The sequence below is a fragment of the Sipha flava genome, unplaced genomic scaffold (genome assembly GCF_003268045.1).
Source record: "Sipha flava isolate LNK unplaced genomic scaffold, YSA_version1 45_pilon_pilon, whole genome shotgun sequence".
NCBI lineage: Eukaryota > Metazoa > Arthropoda > Insecta > Hemiptera > Aphididae > Sipha > Sipha flava.
This window is the reverse complement of record NW_020273227.1, coordinates 1352344-1378765: the sequence shown is the minus strand read 5'-3', so window position 1 is coordinate 1378765 and position 26422 is coordinate 1352344. Positions and strand designations below refer to the sequence as shown.

General features: G+C 28.0%; 2 protein-coding genes across 8 annotated transcripts in view; one reads left to right on the top strand and one right to left on the bottom strand.

The window, feature by feature from the left end:
* Window positions 1-23314, bottom strand: part of LOC112689620 (dmX-like protein 2) — a 29314-nt gene extending 6000 nt beyond the window's left edge. For 3 of the 5 annotated variants that reach the window (XM_025563411.1, XM_025563410.1, XM_025563412.1), the window contains exons 1-32: window positions 22927-23313; window positions 22655-22852; window positions 21543-21702; window positions 21035-21253; window positions 20703-20850; window positions 20454-20639; window positions 20194-20390; window positions 19975-20093; window positions 19714-19898; window positions 19251-19624; window positions 18729-19195; window positions 18508-18653; window positions 18287-18434; window positions 18068-18217; window positions 17775-17997; window positions 17559-17722; window positions 17124-17373; window positions 16668-17057; window positions 16453-16613; window positions 16243-16379; window positions 15566-15711; window positions 15400-15506; window positions 15053-15339; window positions 14866-14993; window positions 14265-14780; window positions 13927-14201; window positions 13605-13868; window positions 13428-13535; window positions 13180-13369; window positions 12949-13112; window positions 12736-12889; window positions 865-1365 (exon numbers count right to left, since the gene is read on the bottom strand). In XM_025563411.1, coding sequence (XP_025419196.1) covers window positions 865-1365; window positions 12736-12889; window positions 12949-13112; window positions 13180-13369; window positions 13428-13535; window positions 13605-13868; window positions 13927-14201; window positions 14265-14780; window positions 14866-14993; window positions 15053-15339; window positions 15400-15506; window positions 15566-15711; window positions 16243-16379; window positions 16453-16613; window positions 16668-17057; window positions 17124-17373; window positions 17559-17722; window positions 17775-17997; window positions 18068-18217; window positions 18287-18434; window positions 18508-18653; window positions 18729-19195; window positions 19251-19624; window positions 19714-19898; window positions 19975-20093; window positions 20194-20390; window positions 20454-20639; window positions 20703-20850; window positions 21035-21253; window positions 21543-21702; window positions 22655-22852; window positions 22927-23013 — 6949 coding nt within the window. In that variant the 5' untranslated portion in view covers window positions 23014-23313. Of the gene's footprint in view, window positions 1-864; window positions 1366-12735; window positions 12890-12948; window positions 13113-13179; window positions 13370-13427; window positions 13536-13604; window positions 13869-13926; window positions 14202-14264; window positions 14781-14865; window positions 14994-15052; window positions 15340-15399; window positions 15507-15565; window positions 15712-16242; window positions 16380-16452; window positions 16614-16667; window positions 17058-17123; window positions 17374-17558; window positions 17723-17774; window positions 17998-18067; window positions 18218-18286; window positions 18435-18507; window positions 18654-18728; window positions 19196-19250; window positions 19625-19713; window positions 19899-19974; window positions 20094-20193; window positions 20391-20453; window positions 20640-20702; window positions 20851-21034; window positions 21254-21542; window positions 21703-22654; window positions 22853-22926 lie in introns of all 5 variants that reach the window. The other 2 variants (XM_025563409.1, XM_025563408.1) reach the window with 2 other exon arrangements.
* On the top strand, window positions 2524-9237 carry LOC112689621 (alpha-tocopherol transfer protein-like). Of its 3 annotated transcripts, XM_025563413.1 has the most exons (8): window positions 2534-2604; window positions 6889-6979; window positions 7046-7249; window positions 8068-8227; window positions 8307-8556; window positions 8656-8766; window positions 8832-8940; window positions 9033-9235. In XM_025563413.1, the coding sequence occupies exons 3-8, from the start codon at window positions 7114-7116 to the stop codon at window positions 9182-9184; spliced, it is 918 nt and encodes a 305-aa protein (XP_025419198.1). In that variant the 5' UTR covers window positions 2534-2604; window positions 6889-6979; window positions 7046-7113; the 3' UTR covers window positions 9185-9235. The 3 variants fall into 3 exon arrangements, with proteins under 3 accessions (XP_025419200.1, XP_025419199.1, XP_025419198.1); XM_025563415.1 differs by having other exon boundaries at window positions 2524-2604; window positions 6889-7249; window positions 8182-8227; window positions 9033-9237; XM_025563414.1 differs by having other exon boundaries at window positions 2531-2604; window positions 6889-7249; window positions 8113-8227; window positions 9033-9236.
* Window positions 23315-26422: the final 3108 nt, after the last annotated feature.

Genomic DNA, 26422 nt, shown 5'->3' with positions numbered 1-26422 from the left:
CCAATATATATAATAAGATACTTTCAATAGTATTAAGATGTTTGTCACTATTACCACATCACAATGTTTTGAAACTTTTTTTTTTACAAATCTAAGTTTCGAGTGTGAGATACATGCTCGACTATTATTATTGTTATTGCTCGAGATAGTAATATCAATTTTTAATAATCCGATTTTCTATCGTAAAATTTAAGTATATCTTCGTTAGTATTGACACGTATACTAAATCTAATGTTAAAAGTGTTAGTTTTAATTTTGATTTCAATTACACATAACATTATTAATCATAAAAATGAAAAATATGAAAGAAATTTTTTATGAAAAGTTTAATTAACTTTTAAACACAAAAAGGGAAGATAATTGTTTCTATTTAAGTGTTGAAAACTGCTATAAATGTATGAATAAAGTTATTGTGTTAAAGAAAAAAAATGTTTCGCAATAAACTACAATGAAGTAAATAAACTAAATTTAACTAACCAATCTAAATCTATTTATAATTTCATTCTCCATTTGTATCTCATATTAATTATTAATTTTAAATACTTAATTGTAATTATTTTATAATTCTTTTTTTTAAATGTTAAAATTCACCAAATAACTAATGCACATATCAACAATTATGGAATCAGTAAATGTCCATAATGTGAGTTATTTGTAAAAATAGACAAAATTCACCAAATTGATTGGTAAAGGTCGACAACTACCGGTGGTTGTCAATACTCACCGCTAAACAGTCATACACCTTAACATATACAATAATATAATTTAATCAATGTAGATAGATAGTTTATTAAAATTATTTTAATTTATTTAAATCAAATGTATTATTATAAATAGGTATCAAACAATATTAGGTATACTTACATTGGACAATCATTGAATCTTTGGATCTATAGTTACATAAATGTTTTAAAGCATCGACTTCTCTCTCGAGCCACAAATAAAGATGATATCTTAACTCTCCACCATCTACTTCGTACCCAGTAGCTAAAGTGGATAGTTCTTCCATCAGTATTTTTAGACAAGCAACAAATTTCAGCTGTTGTGCCATTACATCAAGGTTACATGCTTTTGAATCAGATTTTGATTTTTCACTCTCCATGGATTCTTGCTTGATAATTTTCGAAGATTCTTGCACTGTTATTTCATCTTCATCATCATCTTCTTTATCGCTCCATTCAAGTACTAATTCGTCTTTTGGTTTCATCACTGGTGTGGACCAATCTATTTCTTCAGCAGTCACAGTATTATTTACAACTACATCTAAATTAACGGCTTCAGCAGATTTTTTTTCTATTTCTTCGTGCATTAAGATACCAGTATCTATGCGAATGTCACGACTTCGCGTTGGGGTACTGACCAAACCTAAAAATATTTTATTTATTTAAAGTTAAATATATTATTTAATCGAAGTATAATAAAAAAAATTTAATCTATATTATAGATTAATACTTTGTTAATCAAGTTCAGTTTTAGACTCCAGAAGAATGTTTTTAATTTTTATTTAATTGAATTACTTTAGGCAACATTAATGATTTCCATAGGTTTATGATTTGTGTTTATTATACGCACAATTAGGTAGTAAATTTACTTTATGTGTACTGTATAGCAGGGATGACCAATTTTTTTCTAGTAGAGATCGATCAGCATATTTTTTTTAATGGTTTACTTCAGCAAAAACGTCAACAAGGATAGTTAATAAATAAATTGTCAAGCGTGATTCTAGAAATACCAGTCGAAATTTTTGTGGTATAGTCCACGTGCGATTTTTCTGTTTCAGTAGGCCAATCGAGAATATCAACGAGTGACAACAGAAAATCGGCAGAATAACTAATTTCTGAAGTCATGATTATATGCGACTGTGCCGCTCGGGCAATGATTCTTCCGTGTGAGGACTCGCCTAAAGATCACACCAAACTACAGCGGTTTTGACGCGCGGTAAAAACGCGTCGAAAACGTTAGATAAAAACGAATACATATTATCATTGATTATAAATACTATAGTACTATATTACTAGTATTATAAATACTATAGTACTATATTACTAGTATTTATAATCAATGATATTATGTATTCGTTTTTATCTAACGTTTTCGACGCGTTTTTACCGCGCGTCAAAACCGCTGTAGTTTGGTGTGATCTTTAGGCTAGTCCTCACACGGAAGAATCATTGCCCGAGCGGCAATACAAAAATCGCTACATACAGCGTACGTAAGCATGCGGTAACGCGCGTCAAAACCGCTCTAATGTGGTGCGGCCGCAGTTGATTAAAACCGGTGCGTGTACATAAAATAATACATACGTTTATCGAGATGTTGTTAAAAGCTATAAAATATTAGTATAAAAAGTAAACATCATACACCCGTTTTATTGTCTTTTCGATAAACGATTAGCAATTTATTTACGAATATTGACATACGATAAAACATCAAGTACCAGTATATATTTGTTTAAATCACTTAGATAATTTAATTAAATGTAATGTTAATAATATCGTTTGGTGATAACATTTTAGTAGTCACCAAACACCGACGAAATTAAGAAAATGAAATTTAATTTTTAAATGAAATAACGTCATAATATCTACATATAAACTGTGAAATGTAAGTAAATTTGTTTTTCATTTGATTTAAATACCTCCCAGAGTTAAATTATGTTTATTTGTATGGAATAAAACTACAAAGTTATTTTTTGTACAAATAAAGTTAATAAAGTATTATTTTTAATTGTTAATGATTTGCTTGTAAATAGTAATTATTTACATATTACCTTAACTAAACTGAGAATGATAAAAATTACGTTTTCAGTTTAGAAGTACACACAAGAGTTTATGAGTTACGTAAATATAATTGGGATAGTTTCAAATCTGTTAACTATTTAAATTGAAATGGTTTTTATAATTAATTGTACTTATATTTTTTAACTTATAATGTTTGATTTATTATTTTAAGTTCAATATTAATTTTAGTATAATTAAATCCAAATTTGATTTTACATATGTAAAATGGTGCCCCGATTACGTACTTTAGGAGGTAGTAATAGTAATGTAAATATAATAAATATAATAAAATAAGTAGGTACATTCACACCATCTAAAATTGGGGGATGGGTACAGGTAACCCAATTTGGGTCTATATAATTTTGAAAAATTGGTATTTAGTAGTCAGTAGGTATTAGGTGTAGGTATATACTTAATATGAACATGATAATACTTTGATCATTGATGGCCAAGTAATTGTAGAAACAAATAGCATCGATATTTGGATCTTGGGTTTAAATGGAAATAATATTTTTGAGGGCGTCTAGGTAAGGGTGGGTGGGTTAGTAGTTAAAATGTGTGCACCATTTACTAAAAAGTAGTTTGGTGTCATTACATAGGTATATGTGTTTAAAAATATAAGAAATAATGGATAACTATTATGAAATTTGAAAATTATAAATATTATATAAAATATAAACACTACATCAAAGCATTTGTGTTAGTATTTAGAATATAAAAAGTATTTCTTAAAATCCTTATTTGACTCAACAACAATGTGCTATTTTATTAATGATCCAACATTCTTAGAAGACTGAATTTTAATTTATTATTAATACGTCAATTTATTTGTACTCAAAAGGCTTTAAATTATTATTGCTTGTACGCTTTAATCTTATAAAATAAACAAACGTCTTAAAAAATTCTAATATAATTACTTCTACAATGATAAATAATCATTTATATTTTGATTAAAATGTATGATTGTTAGTAATTAATAATGGAAAGTTTAATAAGGTGACAATAATACGTGTATGATATACATAATATATATATATAATATGTATAATGTGCGATAAGAGAAAGTAACATATGCGTTTTTAATGAGTAATTATATATAATATTCCATTATAACATTTAAAAAGTTATAACAATGTATTATTTAGTAAATTTAGTTAAAGAACAGTTCTAACAAAATTTAAACAAATTCGAAATTCATACAATTCGTCTATCTCTATATGCATTTATATTATTTATTTATATGTATATATACAATGTTTGTAAATTATAACATTGATTAATATAGAATTTACAAGAAAATTAATTAAAACTAGTGCAAATACACAGACAAAAATCATCAAAGGTGAAAGGGTCAACATTGACATTAGACATTAAACGACGAAGAAATTCATTGACTAAATAATTAGTGGATGCAAGAGGTAAATACAATTATAACCAAAGTTGGCTTTTTTAGCCTTTAGTGAGGCGCACGGGATAATTATTTATCTCGGTCTATTTTTAATTTGTTATAAGGTGTTTGTTGGATTTTTTACATTCACATGGGTCATGCTATCTTATTATAGTCACTATCATACAATTACAAAAACGAAACAATCAGGATGTAATTAACAAAAATACATGAGAAATTGTATACTAAAGCGGTCCTGTTCATAGTTCGGCAAAAACGCTCTATGCGTGCTTATTTTTGTTTAATATTCGTCGATTTCTACACAAAATGAAAATATGGATGAATTAGAACGCCGTCATATTGCATTCCTATTAGATGACATAAGTGATGATGATATATGAGGTGGTTCATCTTCTACAGATGAATGTTCATCTGATGAAAATTATTACATATTAGAGTTTTAACACTAAAAAATCAGGGAGATTGATCGACAATGAAGTTCCACTAAGTATGCGTTTTAAGTGTTTTTATAGAAAATATGGGACAAAATGGTATTGTCGTAAGCCAAATCTAAGAACAAAAAATCCAAATCACTATAAAGTAACTGAAAAATCAGGTGAATTAACATGGCAAAAGATGAAAATACCAAAAATCATTCATGGTTTATTTTTTTTTTTTTTTTACGGTTCCTATGATAGAACAGATCGTATTCTGTACTAATATATATATATCGATAAAATAAAATACATTTTTTTTCTTAATTAATTATTATTTGTACATTAATAATTTATAATTAATAAAGAAAAGTAATATTTTATGATTTGAAATTCAATAATATACAAAATCTAGTCAGTAAAAATTAAATAATGTAAAAAAAAATGTATTTAAACGGTAAATAATTAGGTACCCCGCGCGCGCAACTATATAGTCTATTACTACGAGCGTTACTTAATATATATATATATATATATATATATAAATTAACGATACTTGTCATTTTAAGATGTTAAAAATATTTTATGTATATTAATTATCCATTATAGGTTAAAATAACTTTTTTTTTTATCTCAGAAGTAATATAACTGAATATATATTATACAACAAGTATGTTTGGCACCAGATTAAACTTCGTAGCATTTAGTATCTTAAGGCATTTTCTCGAATAAGTTTTTGTTTTTATAGATAAAATAATTTAAATTAACCATTTTAAAATTTAATTTAAAAACCAATTTAAATAAAAATATTTGGGGAAAAATAAAAATTAATTTTTATAATTGTCACGAATCTTTAGGGCAAAGGTTTAAGTCAATTTCGACTAAAACCAATTCCATAATATTTGATTTTTAGAATTATAGTTTTATTTTAAATAATCTCAAAATATAACAAATATATAGATATTAGAATTTTTTTAACCTTAAAGCCTAGTATCATCTGTACATTTAAAATCTTGAACATGACATTACGATTAAAATACAATGATACCTATGCAACAAATTGGTATCAATGTATGATATAATTTCAAAACTTAAAAATTGGTTAGTCACAGTGATATTATTATTATTATTATTATACATATTATACTCTAATCATACTGAAAATGAAAATTTGAAATTGCAATTTGTTATGATAAGTTAACCATTGTATGCACTTTTATTTAATTTACCTCAAACTGAGTAATTTGAGAACATTATTATTTAAATGTAATGATTATTTCTAATTATTTTTGAGTGTATTAAATAGTACATCTACAATTATATCACAAAAGGCTTAGTAACTTACACATGGTCGGAAATAAGTTGTCTGAGCAGTGAAGCGATGAAGGACACTTAGAATTTTGGTATTATTCCGGAAGTCCGGATAAAATTAGTATTTATGTGTAAATAATTATTGTTAAGACTTGAATACTAACAAAAAACTATAATTTCTAGAAATATTTTAAATACTTCCAAAGTCATAACTGATATTTTTTTATGAAATCTCTTAATTTTAAACAATCAAACTTCTTTTGGAATCGATATTTGAATGCCTAGACTTTCAGTAACTTTTAAATGTTCAATTAATTAACTAAAGATTAATACAACTATTTAACACCTATAAATAATGGGTAACATTGAAGTCATTTCTTCATATAAGTCTCGTCTCATCGCTATAGAAACAATAAAGAACAACCATTTGAACTATGTTCTTTTGACGTACATCCACTAAGTTAGTTTTAAATTAATCGTAAACATAGGCACAACAAAAATTTGTGCAAATACTATATAATTTAGTTTTATGAATTTTATTTTTTTTAAACTTAGTTCCCCTGTTTAAATTACATAGGATTGGATAGAATTATAAAATAGTATAAAAATGAGGCAATTGAAGACTGAACACACCAAACCAAGGTAGTGAATATAAATTTTTTCGTTTTGTATAACTTTTTACTTTAAAAAAATAAATATTTGTTATCTTTTAATTTTTACACACGTAGTATAATTTTGTTTGAGAAATTTTAGACAGTAAAAGTTTACTGACCTAAAGCGACAAAAAATAATATTTTTTGTATCCGATAAAAAATTCTTATAAGATTTTGAATTCTTTGTAACTAAGTTGAACATTTTTAAAAACTAAAAATATTATAAATATTAAAATAAAAGATTATATTAAAGGTATTCAGATTTTTTGTATTTTAATAATTTTTTTGTTTTTTAATTTAAAAATACAAACCATAAACGTCAGAGCACGAGGTACGCAAGACCAGTTTTATTCAAGGACAATGACGCATTGAAGACACGTAGAGTAGACTTCCAGAGGTAGTCTCATAAACGAGGTCGTACAGTTAACATCCACTCTCTAATATTATTATGTATATATTATAATCAAATAATTTTTACAGTTAAACTTGAGCGCAGTATACTTTACAACTTAAAAATAGAAATTTATTTAGTATCAATTAAAACAATTATGGAAACTCTAGAAAAATTTTATAAAGTTACTGCTCATCAGGAGTACGAAAAAAATCCAAAATTAACAGTTAAAGACGTACAAGAACTTCTGACGTGGAGTAACGAAAATATAAATTTACACGGAAAAATGATTGGTGAGTAGACTAAATATAAGATTAAAATAAGACTCGAAAAAATATATATACTTTTAAAATTTATTATTATAATTTAAAATGTATTGTAACATACTTTTTTAAAACATTTTTATTTTTAATTATTAAAAATGCATCTGGGGAAAATCAATTTTTAACTAATAGGTGAAGGTCAACTACGAATTTATTAACTATAATATTTAGGTAAGACAAATATCTTATTTATTATAAAGAATAATAATATACATTTAAAACATTCGTGCATAATATTTTTTGGTGATTAAATAACTCGTATATATTTTTATGTTAAATTTTTTTTTGTATACCTATAGTATGTAAAAATGTATATAAGTGGTTAATAACATTTTAACACGTACAATTTACCATATTACTGTTTTGTAACTAAATATTTTAAAAGAAATTAACTTTGTTACTTTAGTAAAAAAAAGTGTTTATTTTACGTATTATATGCAAATTTAATTTAATTTCCAATTTTTTTTTTTTTTTTTTGTACATTGTTAGTGCATACAAATTTGAAAGAAAAATAAATTATATTTTGAATTAAAGAATAATTGGAAATTTGAATTTTACTGAATATTTATATTATATATTTATGAATCAGAAAATAAAAATAATATTTTCTTATGAATATTTTACAACGTATTTAAACGATAGTAGATAGACATTATAGCGGTGTACACATTAATACTATCAACATTTTTAGAATACGGAGTTTTAATTATGTAATAATTACTAAACTAGTACATAAAAACAATAAGATATTATCTACTTATTTTTATTTTATATATATATATATATAGAACTTCAAATCATTATGTTCTTACATGCTTGTGATTACGATAAAGAATATGCAAAAAAAGTAATATGTCAATGCTACACTTTACGAGCTAAGAAATGCCTTCCATACTTTTCAGCAAGAGATCCAGCACACCCTTTTAATCAAAGACAATTGGATGTTGTGTAAGCTTACATGAGCATATTTTTATTATAACATTTGTGTTTAGAACTTTTAAATAATAATCAAAATTAACTTGTTCAGTAATATTAACATTATTCCGGACGAAGATACTCGCTACAGTTATATATGGTCGCAGTTGAAAATTGTCGATTCTTCACAATATTATCCAACTGTGGCGACAAAACTAACTTTTATGGCTATCGAACTTGACCAAATTGAATGTGGTACTAAACCGGGTTATATTATGGTACTTGATTCAAATCGTTTCGGCCTAAGTCACGCATTGCGATATTCCCTATCTAACGCAAGGAATTTAATGACATACGTCCAGGTTACATTTAATTATTGTTATATATATAAATATATATATATATAAACACGGCATTTAATATACAAATAACTAATTAATACAATCATAATATATATTTAGGAGGGTACGTCTTTCATAATTGATAAAATATTCGTTCTTAACGTCACTTCAGGAACTGAAAGAGTATTCTCAACAATGAAACCATTTATGAGCTCTTCGTTAATAAATAAAGTAAAAGTGTATACGATTATTTCAAATCCATATTATCAATTAACTTTTGTTTGTAATTATTATAGGTTGTAATAAAATCAGTTTCGAAGACTAACGAGTTTATAAAAACATTGCCACAAAAAGTTGTACCAAAGGATTATGGTGGTCTTGCGCCTGATATGGGTGAAACTAATGGTACATTTAAAATTCAATTTAATTTCAATTCAAATTTTTTTTTTTTTTTTGCAGAAATTATTTTTAAACAAACGTTATTTTATATTTTATAGAACTTTTGAAGAAAAAACTATTGGAAAATCGTGATTATTTTTTGGAAGAAGAAAAATTTAGAAATGGTCATGTCAAAGACGAAGTAGATACAACAATTGATAGTAATGATAAAGATGATATAAGTTCATTTAAAAACTTAAGCATTGATTAAACTTATTTTACTACTTATAAAAAACTGTATTGTTAAATTTAATTTATAATTTTTAAATATTTCATTGAGATAAATTTAAATTAAATGAACTGAAATTCTAAAGATTGAATAAAATGTTTTAATTGTTAAGAAAAAATATTCAAGTAAAATAAAATAAATTATAATACATAGTTGTTGTAATAAATGGGGTTTCAAAATGTTAGATTGAAACTATGAATTATTTAAATTAAAATTCACAAATAATTAATTTGAAATTTTTTATGAAATATGAAATAAATTTAAAATCATGTTTCTTTTTTTTTATTAATATATATCTATGAAATACAATCAGATGTAAAAAAGTAGATTAATTAAATTAAAAAAAGTTTTAACTAGTAACATTAAATTTGAATTTATTTTGTAATGATCAATTAAGATGATTTTAAATTATTATAAACATAAACAAAATCATTTATTAACTAGGGTTAATAAGTATTATACATTATAAAATATAGATTTCAATACTAAAATTAGTATAGCATTTAAAAATTAATTAAGTATTATAACTCATAAATTTATAAGGAACAATTGTCTAAAAAAAAAAAAAAATGATACTCCATTGTAATTGTTTAAAAAACTATACCATGACAATTGAAAAAACAACAACAGAATTCATCAATGGACATTAAATAAGTTTATTGATTTTATATATTCCGACTCCCACTGACATAGAAAAGAAAACTGACTTAGAAAAAATAAATACTATTTATTGTTATGACTTATGAGTTTATAACTTATTTACTAACATTTGAACCAATTATTTATTTTTATTTAGACATAGGATAAATAAAAACTCTGCTTAGTCAGTATATTTTATATTGGGAATTTGTTTTGTTTTGTTTTGCTTATTTTGGTACATTAATGATAGTGGTGTAATAATATTTGAAAATGACCAACATTTTATTAAATTATTAAAAATACTCACTCAACCATAGTTAAATAATAATTAATTATAATTTATGATTATTATTCCTATATTAATAAAAAGTCTATGTAGAACATTATAATATAAAAATAACAAGCCTTATAATAACATTGGACTTGTTTGAAACTCCTCCCATAAATTGCTAAGATATTAAACTAAAGATATAAATTTACAAACGTGTATAAAAACAGATAAAATTATTTTGCCAAAATATTGAATGTATAATAAATAAACTAATGGTGAAATTCCAGTACAATGTATGATTGACTACAATTATAATTTTCATTTAAAAACTCAAAACACTAAAAAGTTGATAGATTTAATTGAAAAAATAAAGCATAGTGGAACTAATAGACATTTTATAGATTTTTAATTAGATATATTTTTGTAAAGAAAATAATACGTTATACAAGTAGAATATTACATTTTTTTTAACACACATATATGTAAGAGATCAATATTATATTCTCCAAAAAACCAATAGTCTTTGATTTATTATTTAGAAGTAAAATGTATTATTGAAAAATATTACTTATTAGGTTATGGATTCTCTAACTAATACATTTTTAGAATTCCTAGTTAGAATAAATAATTTTAATATGATCTCTTTCAGTATACAACAGTGGTGCCCAACCCGTGGCCTCTAAAGGTTTTTTATGGAGCTTGTTACAAATTTATAAAATAAAGTAAAATAATTATTTTATTTTATTAATTTTATTTATGGATATTTTCAAATATAAATTTTTGTTTTAATATCAATATGATCTGTGCACTTAAAATAATACACTGATCAGATGAGAGTATACCTAGAGTGTATACTTAAATCTAGAATATTTTCCATAGTCAATATAATAAATGAAAATAAGTTCAATATGTATATGAGGTGTGTTCAATAAATACCCAGACAAAATGTATTAAAAATCATATTTCAAACTTATAAACTATTCAAATGAATCACCTTCAAAATAGTGTCCTTTAGCTTCAATACAATGCTCCCAACGGTATTTCCATTTTTTTAAACAACTTTGAATTTCCTCCAGAGTTATAACCTTTAAATTTTTTGTCACGTTACGGATAGTTTTATTTAGTCTTTGAATCTCTAGCCTTTGAGGGTGGTTTTTAGTTTTAGAAACAAAAAAAAATTATAGGGAGCTAAGCCAAGTGAATATGGTGGGTGAGGTAACACTGGTATATTTTTAGTTGCCAAAAATGCACATATGGAAAGTGCTGAATGCTGAATGGTACAAAAACCACGACTTTGCCGGCCTTTTACGGCATACAATGAATATTGATGTATGACTGGACTTGACGACTCTGACAAGGTGAATTTGCAGTCTTCCATTGTGATTGAATGGTTTTGGGATCATATTTATGCACCCATGATTTATTACCCATAGTAATTAATTTTATAAAACTTGGGTCATTAAAAACCTGATATCTTAGTTCCAAACACACTTTAATGTGATGTTCCATTTGTTCCTCAGTTAAAAATGTTAGCACTAAATCGCGATTTTATACAGAAAGACCAACTTTGAACACATACCGTCAATGACTGATTACGGATAATAATTAATATTATATACTGAAATAATGGTCATTATCTTTGGTTTCTTTTGGTATAACAACATTACCGATAACATCAAAAGTTTTTCAGTAATTATTTTAGTCTGGGTATTTATTGAACACACCTCATACATGAATATGGTACATCTACTATGAGTAACAAAATTATAATATTTGATTAATATTGACATTATTCATACTTTCATATTTGGTGGCCCATTCGAAGATAATTACTTACCAAAGTAACCCAGTGAGGAAGGTTGGGCATCACTGATATACAATATCATTAAATATTGAATGAAAAAGTATGATTTCTATTTCAAATATATATAAAGTAATTACAACGGGCAACCATTTTAATATTATTATAATTTGTACATGGTGGTTGATATGCTATTAGAGTATTCAGAATACTTAGAATTATAGCATGAATAATTTTTTATATAAATGTACTTTATTATAAAGCTTTTACGGAAGTTATATTAAAATAATTTCAGTTTTAAACGATAAAGAAGTTGTGAGGCTGTAGATTTAATTATTTTTTTTTAAATAGTTGTTATTTTAGGCAATTAGAAAAGTTCAAATATCAACCATCCAACTAGAAATTTTTATTTTTATTATTTATCAACTATAAAGAAAAACTGTAAAACAATAAACTTTGAATTTGAAACTTTTCAACCTTGATATTTGTCCAAATCATGAATTTCTCAATATTTGAGATGTTTAAATACTTTAAATATAAAGGAATGAGTGTCAAATATAACTACTTAATTTCAAATTGTTTTAAGTACTGTAAAATATATACAATAATAGGAATTTAAAGATTGGCATCAAAAATGGAAAAATTAAAGTGAATATGGTGGATTAATCCAGGAAAAGATGAAGCAGAAGAAATTAGAGATGTCATGTAGAAAGCTGTTGTGTGTAAATGAAAGGTAGAAGTAAAGGGAAAAGTAAAGAAGATAAATATAACAAATTGAAATAAAAATTAAATATAATAATAATTTCATAAAAATACACTTACTGTTTGACTGTTCTGTTGAAGGATCCATTATTTTACTGGGTAATTTCGATAAAACTTCAAGGGCGAGTGCAGGACATCCTGCTTTAAAATGAGCATGAGCGGTTTTGAAATATAACTGTCTTTCTAATGGAGAAATGGAATCTTCTAACATCAACTGAAATTTTAGATAAAAATTAACATAACATTTTTAAAAAAAAATAAGTTTTTATTCACCTGTCTATCTGAAGTTTCCCTGCATCTAACATCAGAGCCATAACTGAATCCTGATAATACTACAGTATGATTTTTTTTATCTTGATAAGTAGATGCTAAATAATGTCTTATTAATAATGGATGTGTCCGAAGATAAACATAGAAATTGAACACATTTGGATTTGCTATATATAATAAAGATAAATATATAAATTGGATATTCATGGAAATACAAATTATATTTAAATATACCAGCAGATGTTTCTTGTTTTTCTTCATCATTATATTGTGGATGCATTGTACCAACATTTGTTTGAACCAAGGTATTAAGACTTCCAGTAAAATCTTTAAGTATCCAAAGTGCCATAGAACGTAAGAAAGGATCAGGATTAGCCATGGACAATTTTTGATTTTCACCATTTTGATCACAACCAAGAATTTCCTAAATAATATTACTTAAATTAAGATTAAACTTATTTAAATATATTTTATTTAAATACCTCATATAATAAGCGTTTAAGACTTGGAGGGGTAGAATCAATTTCACCTTCATATAATCGCGCTATTACCATAGCTAATTGTAAGTCATCTAATTTATTTAAACACACCTAAACAAAGTTTTATTATATTATTTATTCATGTTTCAATATTTAGAAGATTATGTTAAAAATATTTACTTCAATTGCATCTCTAAGAGCACCAGCTAAAAGGAAAAATGCAGCAGCATGCTCAAACCGTTGTTTTCCTAGTAATGCAAATGCATTTTTCAATGCAGCTTTACGCCAACGATCTTCAGCAAAGTTATTCGAAAAAAACTGTGTCATTCGCTCATCTCGCTTGGATCTAAATAGTCCCCAAACTAAAGACTTCTTTTTCATTGCAAGATAAAAAATAGCAGCATCTAAAGGATCCTGATTTGTCTGATAAGCTGCTTTTGCAATCTATATCAAATGGTTATATAATCATTATAATTTCAATATTACAAATGCAACAATTTACCTTTTCAATACATGTCCTTAATAAAGTTTGATTTCTAAGCCACCATCCAACCCCTAATTCTTTTAAGGCTGACCAACGTGGGGTTCCTCGTACATAAGAAGGGGTTAATTGTAATAACTCCTCTTCACTTTCAGAATGGAATGCCCATGCAATATCTGCTGAACACATTCCTCTTTTTTGAAATTGTGTACGTTGTGCAACACCCAAACACCGCAGTAAATAATTATAATGCTTCATTGCTAATAAGAATCTAAGACCACAGTCATCCAACGAATCTAAATTGTAAGTTGTACATTTATTAATTTTTTCAATTTCAATTTTGTTATTTCAAAACTTACCCGAACATACTTCACCTTCATGAGGTGCTGAACTGTCTTTAGTAAACTGAGTTTTATCAACAAATCTGTCAGCAAAATCAGTGTTACATGTAGATACAGTATCAGCAAGTGCTAACAAATGCATTTGATCTAAACTTGATAAACCAGGTAAATGTGTATGAGTTAATAGACGAGATAAAAGTTGACCTTGTTTTGGTCCAAAATGAGACAGCAAACATTGTTGTTTCTCAGTTGAGTTGGATAACCTACGTTCACATCTACGAGGACTTTCTGATTCTGATTCATCATTCAATATATCATCAAGATTATCTTCTGATGTAGAAATGTTTCCATTAAATAATTCATTATAATCTTTTTCATCTTCAGCTAATTTAAGTCCAGTACTGGCATTTTCTTTATCTGCTGCTAAAAGTGTCCATAAAGGTAAAGGAGGAATGGAAGTGATTTCTGCATAATCTAACATCAGCTCTTCTGGAATTGCAGTAGTGGATCCTCTAGGTTCCAGTGGACTTGAAGCTAATGATTATAATAATATTGATTAAATATATTTCAAATTTGTAAATAATAAATGTGAATAACAAAAAAAATAATTTATACTAACCAGCTCCAGCATAACTGACAGATAATGTTCTTGACCTAGACCATCCTCTTTGTCGAGTAAGATTATCTTCTTCAGAATATGAACATACAACAGCACCTTGTCTTACACTACATGTTGTAGAAATACACCTAAACAAGATTTATTTTAATTTTTGATAATAAAACTTATGATTTATACTGTTAATTACCTGACAAGATGTGCAAGAATGGCTTTAACCCAACGTATTTTACCAGAATTTAATAACTCCATAAGTTGTTTAGGATGATATTGAGGAAGTACAGGGCACGCTATTCGACTAGCTTCAAAAAGTCCATAATCAGGCATATAAGAATCCATATTATTTGTTGAGTCACCATTTTGAACACCTAATTTTTTTTTCTTTGTCTCTGCAGTTAACATATTTAAATTTATTGAGCTTACACGTGACAAATGCGGCATGGAACTAACATTAGCCAATCTTCTTTGTGATGTTTCCTATTTTGTGAAATAAAAATTAAAAAAATTAATTTAATTTTTATTTTTAAGTAAATTTACATGAGCCAATGTTCTAAGATCTTCATCTCTTAGATTTCTAGTATCTTGAAGCTCGTCTGATTCTTGATGTACTAATTTACAACATGGCAAAGCATTTTTTTGTGTATCTAAATATAATAAAAATTAACTATTTATTTTTAATCAGTTATTAACACAACAAACTTACATGAGTTTGGTTTCCATTGTGAATATACGTGCATTTCACTGTCCATACCTACTACTAATATACCATCTCTAACCCAAGATATTTGCATGGGAAGGGGAGGTAAACCATCTGCTGTAGTAAGATCAATTTTTCTAAGTTTCATCCACCTGAAAAAGTTACAGACTTGAAAAAATAATACTGTTTAAACTATTTGAGTTATTATTTGGGATGTATAAAAATTAAAAATATATATATATATATATATATATATTAAGGAATACTGGGTAGTGGGTATTAATTGTTAATAATAACATGATATTCTGTACATTGAAAAATTAAAAAGTGATTTTTAAAAGATATTTATTTTTTAATATTTATTAATCAAGCAAGTTAGTAATGGTTAATATATAATGAATAGTAAAAATTCATACTAATAATTTTTTTATAAGAATTTTTAATAATTAAAAATTGTTTGTTGTAATCAAAACATTTTTATAATCTTTCAATAAAAAGATTCTTCAAATCTGTTTGTAATTTTATGTACCTAAAGATTACTAAAAAATGTGATATTAGATTTGATATTAAAAATTAATAACTTAATTTTGATAATTATATCCTATAACCAATAAAGAAAAAATAAATATTGTTATTAACTTTTAATATCAGTATATTGAATATATAATAAATAATAAATTTACCTTATTTCATCAACAAAATTGGGAGATGCTAATGATGAAGCTTTTCGTAAAATTGGACGGTTTACTGATTGTGATTCTTTCATTGCTTTCATATTAGCTTGGGCTAAATCACTTGATACTGGTGTGAATAACATAATCTATATAAAAAATATAAATTAATTTAAAAAATAGTTATTTTATATATATATATATAATTGAAAATGTATTTACCTTACTACCAACAGCAACAGTAAGTATATGAGATCCATCTTCTTTGGATACCCAATCTAATTGAACAATATGTTTTTGTGTTAATGGACAAGTATTTCCATTTTCAATAATAGATTTTCTTAATGATTGAAGAGTACTAAAACTAGGAACAGCCAATAAACCTGAAAATTCAGTAATTATTATAAATTCATAACATTTTTTATATCTTAACTTACCATGACTACTTTTAACTAAAATTTGATCATTTTCACCATTTCTTCCATTATTTCTTCCAGTAGTGCCATCCAAATCTTCTGATGATAAAGCTTTTAAAACTGTAGATTGTAATTTATGTTTTTTGGATGATAGTATTGTTTGATCATGTAAATATGTCATATCAACATTAGGATCAATATGAAGTTTGGGCAAATGAATATTTTTCATGTGTATTGTGTCTTCAAGTAACCATTCTGAACCACCCGTACTTTCACACTCATAAATAGCAACACATAAATTTACATATCTTGATTCTGGGTCTTTTTTTGATGGCCGAGTAAATGATTTTCCATATTTATATGCACAAGCAATACGGCCACTATATGCTGCACTTATATTTAATGGCTGACCTAAAAATAAATAATAAATAGTTACGTCAATTATTTTACAACAGTTAAATTTTAGTAAAATTGTACCTGATATTTCGATCATGGAATTGCGATCTTTTCTTATCATTTCCCACTCTACCCACTGATAACTAACTTCATCTCCTGTTTTTGTAATCTTACATTTCCAAAATCGTAAGGTACTATCTGAACATGCAGTTACAAATACATATGGTGCAAAACAAGCTGGATAAATAGAAGCAGAACTTAAATGTCCCCCAGCAGGAGATGCATGAATGACATCTACACCATCAGGTAAATTTAATTCTTGGGTACAAATCTAAATTAAGCAAAAATTAAAAACTAATGAGTATAGACTTTCATACTATTTCATAGCTGTGTATGTCAATTTTATAAATATTTAAATGTATGTTATTTAATATGATGATAATATAATTTTTTTTTTAAGCACCATGTACAAAAAAATATATTAAGTTTGTATAAGAATATTAACTTTGTATTTACTTTAGTAGTTGATATTGAGACATGTGGAGCAAAATTTGAAAATGTTGGCTGAGTATTTTCTTCCCCACCTAAATTTGTAGCACCTAATTTTCCTGAATTGTCCATTTCATCATCATCTTGTACTAATTGACTATCGGGTACATACATCATAATTTCACTGAAAGCTAATTATAAAATAAAATATGAATGTATTACAAATTAAAAGATAAAACTTACGATTACTTTCAGGTTGAGAAGCAATAATCAAACGCCACATATGTACTGTAGTACCCTGAACAGTTCGTTCAAGTACAACTAAATAAAATGGTTCCTCAAAATCATCATCAGGCTCTTCGTTTTCAAAGTCAGGTATAGCATCTACTAAACCTTTACCAGATGATCTTTCTCCTGTCATTAATTGTTCTTGGAATACATGTAAAAATTGAGTATTCTGCCAATCCTGTAATGAAATAAAATAGTTAAATTTCAATTAATCCTATAAAAATATTAAAATGAAGGTAATAATTTACATGTGTTGCATCAGATATAGCATCCAATTGTATTATACACCCGGGTCTAGCAGTAGATTGTTGAGAAACAATTTTTATACGATCGTGTAATGAGTTATGTTTTAAATCATTTTCTGAAGAAACATCAGTTGATAAGCTCACCATTGAGTCCTATAATAATTGGTTATCTTTTAATTGAAAAAAAAAAAAAAAATTATAATATTAAACAAGATTTCATACAGCTGCGATTCGACTTCGGTGTTCTGAACTAGATACTTCAGCTAATAATGTTCTAGCATCTATAACAGCTTGATAAACACGTAAGCACTCACCATCGGAAGCCACAAAACAAGCACTTGGAGAATTTGATAATGTACCCAATGTAGTACTAATCGAAATCAATATATTTTCAATAAAATTATTTATATACTAAATATTAAAATTGTTAATCAAAGTAGTACCTAGGAAGTAATGTTGGTATCCAAGCAACATTTGAGAATGCAGAAATTTGAAGGGAATTAATACGAGCAAGTTCTGAAACTCCACCAGATTTAGAAAGTGGTCCAACAGCATCAACTCTCCACAGTATAAGTTCACTACAAAATCCCTATTAAAAAAATTGTAAGCGTAACATAATAAATTATTTTAAAATATTTTTATGTAAATGGTACATAATACTTACTGTTGGTGGTTGAGCAGTAGGTGGGTTGAGTGATAATGGAGAAGCAGGAGTTTCTTGATCTGATAAATTATGATGAGAAGTGGTTAACAATAATGGCAATACTGGGTGACAGGTAACATCATTTACACGGAAACGATGACCAGAAGCTCGTGATGCATGTCCAATACTTAACACTTGTGAAAATTTTGATTTATCAGCAAAGGTTAATTGCCATAAATTAAGGGTTCCATTAGTATGTTTAGTAACCATTGAGAGAGTAGGACATGGTGGTGCAGATATTATGTCATTAAATGTCCCTGAATCTTCACCCGTAGATAAATTAGGTCGATTGCTTTTTCCATTTTCATCCAATGATGATGGTTCAACTGTTTCATTTTGACGATGTAGATCAATATCACCAGCCAAAGAATCACCATCTTCTTCTAATACTCTAGGAAGACTTGAATCACCATAATCTCCACTAGTAGCTACAATAAAACAATTAATTATCATAAATTTATAAAATTGATATGATTAATTTACCATGAACATCACTAGGTGATTTGCTTGGTGCTGCAGCAGCAGTTTTAACTACATCTCTAAATGCTAACTGTAAACTTGATCCAGATGTATGATATAAACAAACATTATGAGACATTGTTGTAGCATCTCCAAGAGGAAAAGCATTAGGTATTCTAGTAGAAAAAGAAACTTGAGCTTGTCTGAAAGACCCTGGGTGATATTCATCCAACCAATCAACAACCCAAATTAAATAACTTCCATCAATAGGGTGAACAGCAAATAATAAATCAGGGCTATGGTGCCAGTCTCGTAGTAAACATTCAATTTTATTATCAAGAGAATCAGTAGTTATGTGATTATTATCATTTGTAAATGAATTAACAGATGTTGTATTACTGTAATAAAATAATGATGAAAATTTAATACAATTCATTTTGTAAAGCTTCTTAGTTCCTAAAATAACTATGTATTATTATTTAATTACCTAAGTGTAGGATGACTTGATGGATAGCTGTGTTCATCACTAGCGCTTTCATCTTGTGATGTACCTTTACCAAGCTTATTTGGTTTACGTCTTGAATCATTATACTCAATATCATGATGTTCATTTATAACAAAAGGATCATTTATTAGCATATCATCTTTTTCTACTACTTTTTTGGTTAGTTCCTAAAAAAATGTCATAAATTAATATTAATTTTTTTCATACGATTTACAAATTGATAATAATTTATGAATAATGTACATTAAGTATTGCTTCTGCTTGGAGAGAAAAATGCATTTCTTTATTATTGAGCCAATGTAGAACAAAATTTGGTTCTCTTTCAGGGTCAGTGCTTGATAAACTTGGCACTAATGGAATGTCTACAAAAATATAAATTTGAAAAATAATTATAATAAGTATGCTAAGCATTATTCTTACCATTTAAAGAACTATAAAAACTGTTTTCATAAATGTAATTACCTGTTTCAGCATTTATACTCGCAGCTAAATGAAAATGCAATCCAGGAATAATTCCTGTACCATGAAAACCGTAACTGTGAAAATCATGAACACTGAATGTAGATGGTAATGTTGGTATTGTTGAACTTGTACTTCCAGCTATACCAGTTCCAAGATCACCTTGATGTTTAGCATGTCTTCGTATATGAAAACAAGCTCTAAATATTGGTTAGATTTGTATTAATGACTTTAAAAATATATAAATATTTTATTTTAATTACTTCATGTGTTTGAGACGCTGCAGAAGTCTATGTTTATGTCTATGTGTTCGAAATCGGGGATTATGAGCAGCTAATGGATCAAAATGACTCATATTTACTAAACCATCATCTGGTAATACAGTTTCTGACCACAATCGACATATATTATCACGGCATGATGTTACTAACATATTTGAAACAGATCCTCTAAAAATTTCTTTTGATTATAATTTTCAATTAATACAAAGGCATATCCAAAAATAAAATTACTTAGGCATGTATTTGCTAGTTTTTCGCCATGAGAGTTGTGTTACAGCACGAGGGTGAGCTATATACACAAAACCATAATTTGGATCACCAGCATTTGAAATAGCACTCATTGAATAAGTCTGATCAACACTTTTTGATGGAAATAGTACTAAATAATTTAAAAACAATGTATATTAAAATACATACAATAAAAATAAAATTTAAATTGTATTTTATAAGTATTTTATTTTTGAAATAAAATATTTATTTTACTTTTACTTACAATCAATTTTAATATATACATTTACATAAAACAATTGCATTTTATTCGTAATGAAATTCATAACACTTACATTGTTTATTTTCAAACCAAATTTTGACTAGTCTGTCATCTTTACCAGCAGTAGCAAATAATGTTCCATCTGGTGAAAATGCGATGTGAACTACTGGAGTTGCTGTTTCTTTCTGCCAAACATTTTCCCATCCACGGATTTCACAGTTATTAGATGTTGTTGTTGAAATGGGTATTGCTTCTTCACCAATTTCAAAAGTTACTCCATCACTTGTCATTCCTAAAAAACAAAAAAAAAATAAAAACATAAATATTATTTTAAAATAGATGGTACAGAAAAATAAAATAAAGTTGTTCATTATACAAACAATTTTTAAACAAAAAATTACTCGTACATTATAACACAAATGTAAGTAAATAATACAAATTATTAATAGTTAGTATTATTTAAATATTATTGCTAACTTATAGGACTACAAACCATATAACATTATATGATTAATGTAAGTTTTAAATTATAAACACAATTAATACTACTTATAATAAAGTTAGTTAATAATTATAAATACCCGTATTTCCTTCCAAGGCTTCATCAGGTAATTGTTGATGCCATAGTTGTAAAATAGTACCTCCTGTAAGTAATCTTGTGCCTTCCAAATTCCATGACAAACAACTAATACGACAAGCAGTTCGCCAGCTAGCAGTCTCAACCCATTTATAATCTAATTGCTGCAAATTTAAAAGTAAAATATATTATTAAGTTTGAATTTAACTAGGCAAAATAATTTTTCTATACCAATAATTTTAATAATAGTTATAAAAAAAATAATCATTCAAGTTGAAAAATGAAATTTGTATTTAAAATTATATGTACATTTAAAAGGTATTATTTTTAAATATATAATAATCTTGAGTTTTATATAATTACTACATATTAATGGATATTCAAAAGATAATTTAATAATTATTATACACAACTTTTGATTAAATAATAATTTTAGAAAAATATTTACATAAATTAAACTGTAGTTTTTTTTGTTATTATGCAATGTTGGATGATTTTATAATTATAATCAAATTAACTGAATCATTTTTCTTTAAATTAATTTATTTTTATTTTAATTTTATTTTAATCCAAAATATTAAACAAACATCCCAATTCTCAAGTGTATTATTTTTCAGCTCACATGTGAGATTAAATAAAATCTTTGATAACTATTATTTAATAAGTTAAAATAATGAAATAATGAAATACAAGATTTCTTCAATTAATAATAACTAAAATAAATTAACATTGAATTTAATGTTCAATTTTTAATATTGTTACTATTAATTTTATAATTTTGAAATAAAATGTAAATACAAATTCACAAAAATATTATAATAAAACTCATAGGTAGGTGCTTACAATTTTAATTGAGCTTTAGAACAATTATTTATTATTCTATTTTTATAATATGATGTTACATAACAAAACCATGTCAATTCATTAAGTAAATCAATAAAAATATATCATAATACTTCATATGTTAAATAGTTGTACTCAATACTTTACTTCCTTCCTATTTTTTTTTTAATTGTATGAGATAATTTGTATTCATTATGCATTTATTTATATTTATGGGTGTGTCATTGAGCAAAGTAATAGCTAAATATTTAAGGAAACCAAGAATGAACTTGCATGAGGTGAATTCTTGCAAACCAAAGGGGTTGGTTCAAAAACACATATTTGATTGTCATAGGCAGCAGCTATTTTGCCCGTATCTGTTGAGCAATCCAAACAACTGATACGGATATAATTGTGTATTGCACCAGGAATGATTTGCACCCGTTCAAACGTACTCGCCAGAATGACGATATTGCATCCAGCCGCATAAGCCTAAACATATAACATGATTTGTGTTTAAACGCGCGCAGACTGTTGATCGGTTACTGTTGGTCCCAGGTACTTACGGTGAACGGTACGCCTTCAACGCTGCCTACAGCAAAACACCGGTCGCCAGCGTTGCAGGCACCGCTCAGTATTTGATGGCAGTTCATGTCGTCTAGGAGCTATTGACTATGAGACGGGCATGGCCGACTTAGTGGGTCAAATATCAGCAACACTTCCGCGTCGTCCACCCTAACGTAGCACCATTGCAGCACCGCGAACGAGATGGGCCAGCGCACGGCCGTTGTTCAACGCGTCGGGAAAAGGCCAAAGTACCCGGATGTCGGAACTGCGGTGCACGAACGACAAACAATATTAATAATAATTATTGAAATGTATGCACAACGGTACGCGAAATGCTTATGTACACACTCGTACACGCAAGGCCACTGATAAATATTCGATAAATTGATAAAGATTTTAGTCGTGGATAACTTTGATAAGGTTTTTTTTATATATATTACGTTTTTTTTCGGCTCCTCTCCTTCGCCCCCCCTCACCCCCGACCTATCAGAATGTTTCAACCGCCCAGTCAGTGTTGCCACGGGCGGTGACGCCCGCACGTTGGGCGGCTCGATCACTGGTTTTCAAGGCGCAAAAATTGAACGTCGTCGCGGATCTGTAGTCCGTAAACGTTTTTCGACGACGTCCACGTCGGATTGCTGAAGACAATTTTCACTGCGCCTGCCACTGCTCACGATCCAAACGGATTTTTCCCCGTCGATTTCACAACATTTCTTAACGAGTCCAACCGGTCCCGGTTGTCGGGTAATCAAAGTGATCGCGCGCCGCCGCCACCGCCGCCGTTAAGAAAACCGACTCCGCGGTCACGATGTCGAATCAACGATAAGTGACTTTTAACGATTAATAATGGTAATAACAATAATAAAACGGAAATCGGCGGTTACATCGTACGCGGTAAAAGCGGTAAAGCTGTGTAGGCGGTTTTTGTTCTCGGTCCGATACAACGGTTGCACGTACCACGCAGTGTTCGTGCCTTGAGCCATATCATAATCATAATTGAGACGCTACAACATCGTTTTCGGGTTGTCGGTTTTGATAAACGGCGACGATTCGTTAATTGATGGGCAGACGAGAATCACGACCACGAACATTACCGGTAAGGTGTGTTATCCCCCCGTTACATCTGGTCGTTAGCACCAAGTCTATAATTAAACGATCGTCGTCGGACGTCGTTTCCAATTAAATAAGATGTGCTATCCGTAATGCAATACAATAATAATATCGTGCATCGCGGTGCAAGCACATGCCGAATGCCCTGTCGACGTTCTTTTCCAACGGTAGGACGAGGTGTTGGAGCGTCAAAATGAATAATAATAACAACGCGAATGTATCACCTACCCCCGCCCCCCCCCTTCACCAACCGGGCGACATCGTCCGTGTTTGTATGATTGTGTATATTTTGTACATTGTACACGTATTGTGTTGCACTACATTTGTTATTATAACGTATTTATACGGTGCCCTTAATGGTAGCAGACGGTTACTGTTGGCTGAACGGGCGGAAGGGCAGAGCAAAAGGGGCAGCTGCCCAGGGATCAGCCGTTTTAGGGGCCTCACGCCTTTCATGAAATTTAATAACACGAAAGCCTATAATTTTGTTTTTAAAATAAAATAAAAGGTGCTCCTGTCATGTGAAAATGTGTATGATATATTAATCTTTAGATTCAATATTATGCTTAGTAGGTGCCTGTATTGTAGTATAAATAATATAATAATAATAAATGTACAAAAAATAATATTAAATATATTGTTGACTCTTTGATGAAAAAATATTATTTCTATACCAATGAAAAATGTTTTTACATAAGTTATGAAAATATAGAAAAATATGTCATATGAGTACTAGGCTTTTTGAGCTTCAAGAAAAAAAATTCCTGGGCCCCGTGAAAACATCTGCCCGGGGTTCCGTAAAATCTCTAGTTAGCAGTGCTTATTCGTAACAGTTATTCGTAGGTGTGACTAGTTCTTCCGTGCTCTGAGGGGCTAGAGTTCCAATTATTTTCGACGGGATATTAGTCGAATAAAACGAAGCAATCGCGTTACCCTACTTAACACAACACTTTTTTCCATGAACCATTTACTTACATTATTTATCAATTATTCCTAATATGAAATACGTGGGGCGATTGTACACTCAGCTCGAAGGAAAACAATTTTCAAAAGGTCTATTGTAAACTCGGCCCGTGTTTTTTCAGATAAAAATGATTTAGGTGTAAATTCGGGCGTTACCGTTTTCCGCCAAAATCGACCTTCTCGTTTATCGCCAGTACAATAATATATATTTCCTTTTTCCGCCACCACAAATTTCAGTTTCTATATTTTGGTAACCCCTAGTTGAAAAAATTAAAATATTAATAACCTACGTATAATTCGTCACAAATAATATGTTCACAATCGTGTGTTTTTTTCCATTAACAGAAAAGAGAGGAAAGATTACGTTCGAAATTCATGCGATAACTAGGATAAAGCGTTTCTGATTTGATCTTTTATATCTGTATAGCAGGGGTGGCCAACTCAATAAAAAATAAAAATATTTTCATGTGAAACAAATCTTAGATTTTTATCAAAAGTTGATAATATTTATATGGACGGAACTTTCAACAAAACAACGTTCGCGAAGCAAGTGAATAATTTTCAAAACGACTAATTTTTCCGATCATGCGGGAAAATGTAGAATTTCCCAGATATCATGTTATTCTCGATCCATGTCGTGAGTAATATTAATAATATATTGGGCGGACGCGTGCGGCTGTCGTTTTTGAAATGACGGACTCGCGGCGGCACCCCGAGATCCGCGGAAAGTAAAAATTTTCGGTTTTTTTTACAATTTTTTTTGATTCATGTATATTTTAATGGTTACTATGTTCCATTAGTTTTTTGCTTATTACCAAATACATGTAAACAACGTATACTTATGTTTTTTATGCAATAAGCAAAAAGTGCAAGGACTTGGAGTTAAACTTTTCTCTCACCAACATAACTGTGGACTTTGAAAGAGCTATAACTAATGTAGTTTCTGAAATGTGGACGCAAATTAATATTTCAGGATGCCGATTTCACTTAACCCAGTCTTGATAATATCAAAAACAATAAATTGTCTCATCAAGTGTGTATAAAGACGAGTCACATGAAATTGGTGAATGACTACATAATATATTTATTATTTCTAAATCCGGAAGATGTAAGTGATTGTTTCATCGACGACTTTATGACCGAGCGTCCGATTGATGATAGGCTACAAAAGTTTGCTGACTATTTTGTAGAAACATATATTTCTGAAGATTGTATTTATCTTCCAAAACTTTGGGCACTTGCATTTTCAGAACTTACACGCACAGCAAACGTTTGTGAGTCATTTCAAGCACATTTAAAGAATTATTGACATTCGCCATCTATTTTACAATGGTTAAATGTTTTAACCGAAGAAGTCCAAACTGACGTTTATTGCAAATTAAGAAGCCTCGGTGAACAAAAAACAACACAAAACCAAATTTT